Here is a 4,121-nt window from a genome sequence, read left to right as displayed (position 1 = left end):
ATATATCGATCGATCTTGTTTATTTTTTGTTATAATAATGACGATCGTAATTGAATACACTTAAATACGTCCACGAAGTATGTAGTATCATAGATAAAACATACTCCCTTAGTAGATTTCTCATCCTTATGGAACAGCTGAAGCCAGTTTTATTATTGGTTCTGTACGGTTTTCTGTAGATGTCGTGTTTTGTTTACAATTTGTTTCCCGTTATCACAGCCATTTTAAACCTCGTTTAACCAAATAATACGATCTAATCATAAACAATAACTTGTCCCCTAGTTATATAACCAAACAGTAAAGCACAAATCAAGAAATTAACCCTAAAATAATGGAAACAAAGTTTCATCGACACTAGCGCCTTTGTGTTACTTACATGAACTAGACACGAAAAGCGTGCTTCAAAATTTACAATGGGATGACAAGTCTACTTGTGTTGGTTAGTCTATGGTAGTATGTACAACTGATTTGATTTGAACAATACACAGCTAAAGGTAATTATTTTTGTGTGGGTTGGTAGCCATGTTTGAATATTCCAGCAATCGAGTCGTAGCTCGTAGTTCACAGTTTCACCGCAGGACAGAGTAGGGATAGCGCTACAGTCATCTCTTTTTAAATGGCGAAGGCCGCTCAGTGATTGGTTGGTAAGTAGGCCGTGACGTCATCAGAACGGAAACTTACTTATATGGCTAGTGTTGACATCAGCGGCCATTCTGGTTTACGCTGCCGTGCAGGTTAGACGTGTGGATGTGCTTCGAAGTGAGATAGTAGTGGTGCTCAAGGATATACTTCGTATTTAGTGCTTTGTGTTGTTGATATTAGTTATGAGTTGACGATTTGACTCTTAACTACCATCGAAAATTGTGAACTGTGTTATATGACTATTTGTGAAGTTTGTTAGTATTTTGTGTGAATCAAGCTTCAGACTCGTGGACACTATGGCAACCGATGCCCAGAGATTGATAACCATATCTCTTACAAAAATCGCCCAGTCTCGCTCTCAGCGTGGTGGTGTCAGTCTACACAAAAATCTTCTAGTGGCAACAGTTCTTCAGAAGGCGAGGTTCATGTTCATGGAGGAAGCTTTCAACATGGTAAACAGCCCGACCACATCTGTTGGAGGTTACTCTGCCAGCACACCAGAGGTACAAGAATACAACTATATCGATGACGACAACCTGGTAGCCTTGACAGCAGAGGAAGCTGGGGTAAATGCTTCATCTTCACAGCCATCTTCAGAAGTAGAATCTGCTTCAGGTGACCTCGGTTTTTTACAATCACCCATTACTTATATAAGATGTCCTGATGCTTTAGAAGCAAACAAGGAGAATCATGCTCCTTCGCCCTACTGTCCTCAAACGGGTGAAGCTCCAACTTATCTTGATCTTGACAAAGCCCCAAGGGAACAAAGTGTTGTTATCCTGAGAGAAAGAACACCCTGTTCATCTACAAGATGCTTGAAGAGGAGAAGAGCTGTCGCCGAGTGGGAGACTGAGGAAGCTGTTTTATCCATCTTACCCAAACGCCACAAGTCTGGGTTGGAAAGCGACAGCAGTAGTAGCAGCGATGACTCCGTTTTCCTGGACGACTCTACTCTTTTCTCCGATTGTGAAGATGTCAGCGATGGGGGATCGACTAACATGGAAATTGACAGAATTACGAGTTTGGTGTCCATCTTCAGCTTTGGTGGACTGAGCGGTGCAACCAGTGGTAGTGTGACAGACCTTAGTTCGAGCACAGGCTTGGGTAAGCTCACGAGATCAACTTCCACACCAGACCTCTGTTCGGCACAGGCCAAAGAAAGTGTGGATGCGTTACAGCAAAGACCTTTCCTTGCCATGACCGTGTAAATTTTTGTACTATATTCAACTGTATCATATGTAACTTTTAAATGTTATGTTTATAGATAAATGGCCTCTAAGGTCAGTCATTCTTTAAGTTTATACTTAGTAATTTTTAATTGCACAAACTTTAAAATCTTTTCCTGCAGGCGAAGGCAAAAGAGCGATTATTGTGCCCTTTACGGAATATACTGACATGACCATTGTAACTTTAGCCCAATTGATTTATTAAAAGAATTTAATAGGCCTAACTTGATGATTTTTTTATATTTATTGGTCAGATAGGCCTATTCAGAACTCTGGATTTTGAAGATTGCTTTTAGTTAATCTTTATTAATGGAATAGGAATAATGTTTTACTGAGGGTTGTAACGCCTACTGCAATGCTACGTTTAATGTTTCCCGATTGTTTTTAAAGTATCAAGGCTCACTAGCCTTAGTTTATAGGCTACTTGGCCTCTTAAATTCTGTATACAAATTGATATTTTATCTTGAGTTCCATTTAATTTACTTTAAGGTAGCCTAGATGAATATTTTTGGGGTAAGTTATTTATTTCTTAGTTTTCTCATGCTAAAGATTGACTGGCCACTGAAGTTACCAATAGGCCTTTATTTTATTAAACGTTAGAATATTTTTCTATTCTGGTATTTTGCCAATGTGATATAGTAGAAATGTTTATTACATGCACACATTTTATATTACTCAGATTGTGTTACTTGTGGATAAGCTGTATATATCTTGTTGGATTAATCAAAGTGTATAACATGGTGTACTGCTAGGACAGTCTACCAAATCTGTAGGCCTAACTGGTGGCTCTGTTCATGAAATTTGCGGTTTTAGTAGTCATTTGCTGATGTTGCCAATTATATTTTCGTTAACTTAGATTTTCCAAATCTAGTTGAATTGGTGGCCTTTGCGATTAACTATTGAATGTTGTTATAAATTTGTTTTACACAACAAGTCTAGAGTCTGTTAATAGTTACTTTGTGCACCAAGTACTTTTTTATTTTGACAAATTTTACACCTAGAGGTTTTATAGTTCTGTATTTTATCATATTTATTGTTCTTAAATTCTTTAGCAATGTTTAAAGTGGATTTTTCAACAATTATCTGCTAGACATTTATTTTTTTTACTTGTGTTCATGAGCACAATTTTGTATAAAGTACCAGCTCTGTTTTAAGAGTCTGTTGTGTATTTTGTAATATATGATTTGCTATATGAAAATAAAACAGATTTATATGAATTTGATTTTTTAATTACACCTAACTGGCAAGTGTTCTATAAGTCATGTGTTCTGTGAGAGAATGGTCACTAAACTCAGGTCAATCTTAAAAGAAGATTTTAAAAAATACAGAATTTTATGTAATTTTGTTATGCAATAACTCGAATTAACAGTTTTATTTTGTTCTTTGCTTAACTTAAAACTGCAGCTAATAGAATTGTTATGTTCAATTTCAACACGTTTTTCAATTAGGTAACCAATTTTTTATATGCTCCTAATACTGAGCAGTTTCAGAGTGACTTGTTTTTTAACACTTTTCAAGAAGGTTTGAAGTTAAATTATGAAACGAGGAGCAAAGTGTCTTGAAAAGGTTTATTTACTTCCCAATTGATTGGGACTGATGGTGGTATTAGATGTAATGACTGCCAAGACTTACTTCTGGTACAGTATGCCTATATTCTTTGTAGTTTGCACAATTTCCAAATAGTAGATTCACTGTGACTCTGGAGGTGTCTGTTATCATGAAACTCAAATTTCAGAACATCAATGCTGAGAACTTCACATCTAGAATCTTTGATGACTGCCTAGACATTGAGGGTACTTATCTTGGTAAAGGTGGTTTTGTTTTAAGTTGTAACTTTTTTGCAAACGAATCTTATTATCATTAAGGTGACTTAGTTATGTAATTGCCAACAATGTGTCAAATCTTAGGGAAATGGGCCCATTCAACTTTTAAAAACACATTCTCTGTAACACATTAAAAATCTGTTCTTTATTTTATTCCTCTGTTCAGGTAGGCCTACAATACAACATTAAAAGTTAACTTGAACATGAGCTAGTGATGGACACTGTTGACACTAGCTAACAAAGAGAATTTTGATAACACTTAGCCAACAATAAACATCAATAATAAACAAATTAAAGCACAATTAGGTTACACAGATTGAGATGTATAATGTCTATTAACCAGAATTTTCCAAGCAATAATTGGATTTAAAAAAACTGTTTATGTGAAGCACTTTAAAAGTTGTAGCCTATCTTTGATAAATTTTAAGTC

General features: G+C 35.8%; 1 protein-coding gene across 1 annotated transcript; it reads left to right on the top strand.

The window, feature by feature from the left end:
- Positions 1 to 694: 694 nt before the first annotated feature.
- Positions 695 to 3,085, top strand: LOC129001432 (uncharacterized). The gene has a single exon (XM_054428691.1). The coding sequence runs from the start codon at positions 939 to 941 to the stop codon at positions 1,848 to 1,850; it is 912 nt and encodes a 303-aa protein (XP_054284666.1). The 5' UTR covers positions 695 to 938; the 3' UTR covers positions 1,851 to 3,085.
- Positions 3,086 to 4,121: the final 1,036 nt, after the last annotated feature.

Source organism: Macrosteles quadrilineatus, unplaced genomic scaffold (assembly GCF_028750875.1).
Source record: "Macrosteles quadrilineatus isolate MER2022 unplaced genomic scaffold, UCM_ALF_1.0 Scaffold_8__2_contigs__length_117827958, whole genome shotgun sequence".
NCBI classification, from domain to species: domain Eukaryota; kingdom Metazoa; phylum Arthropoda; class Insecta; order Hemiptera; family Cicadellidae; genus Macrosteles; species Macrosteles quadrilineatus.
The sequence above is the reverse complement of the archived record's forward strand: the minus strand, read 5'-3'. Positions and strand labels throughout refer to the sequence as shown.

Excerpts from the sequence above, each read along its gene's own strand:
- LOC129001432 (XM_054428691.1), top strand. The coding sequence starts at position 939 with ATGGCAACCGATGCCCAGAGATTGATAACCATATCTCTTACAAAAATC.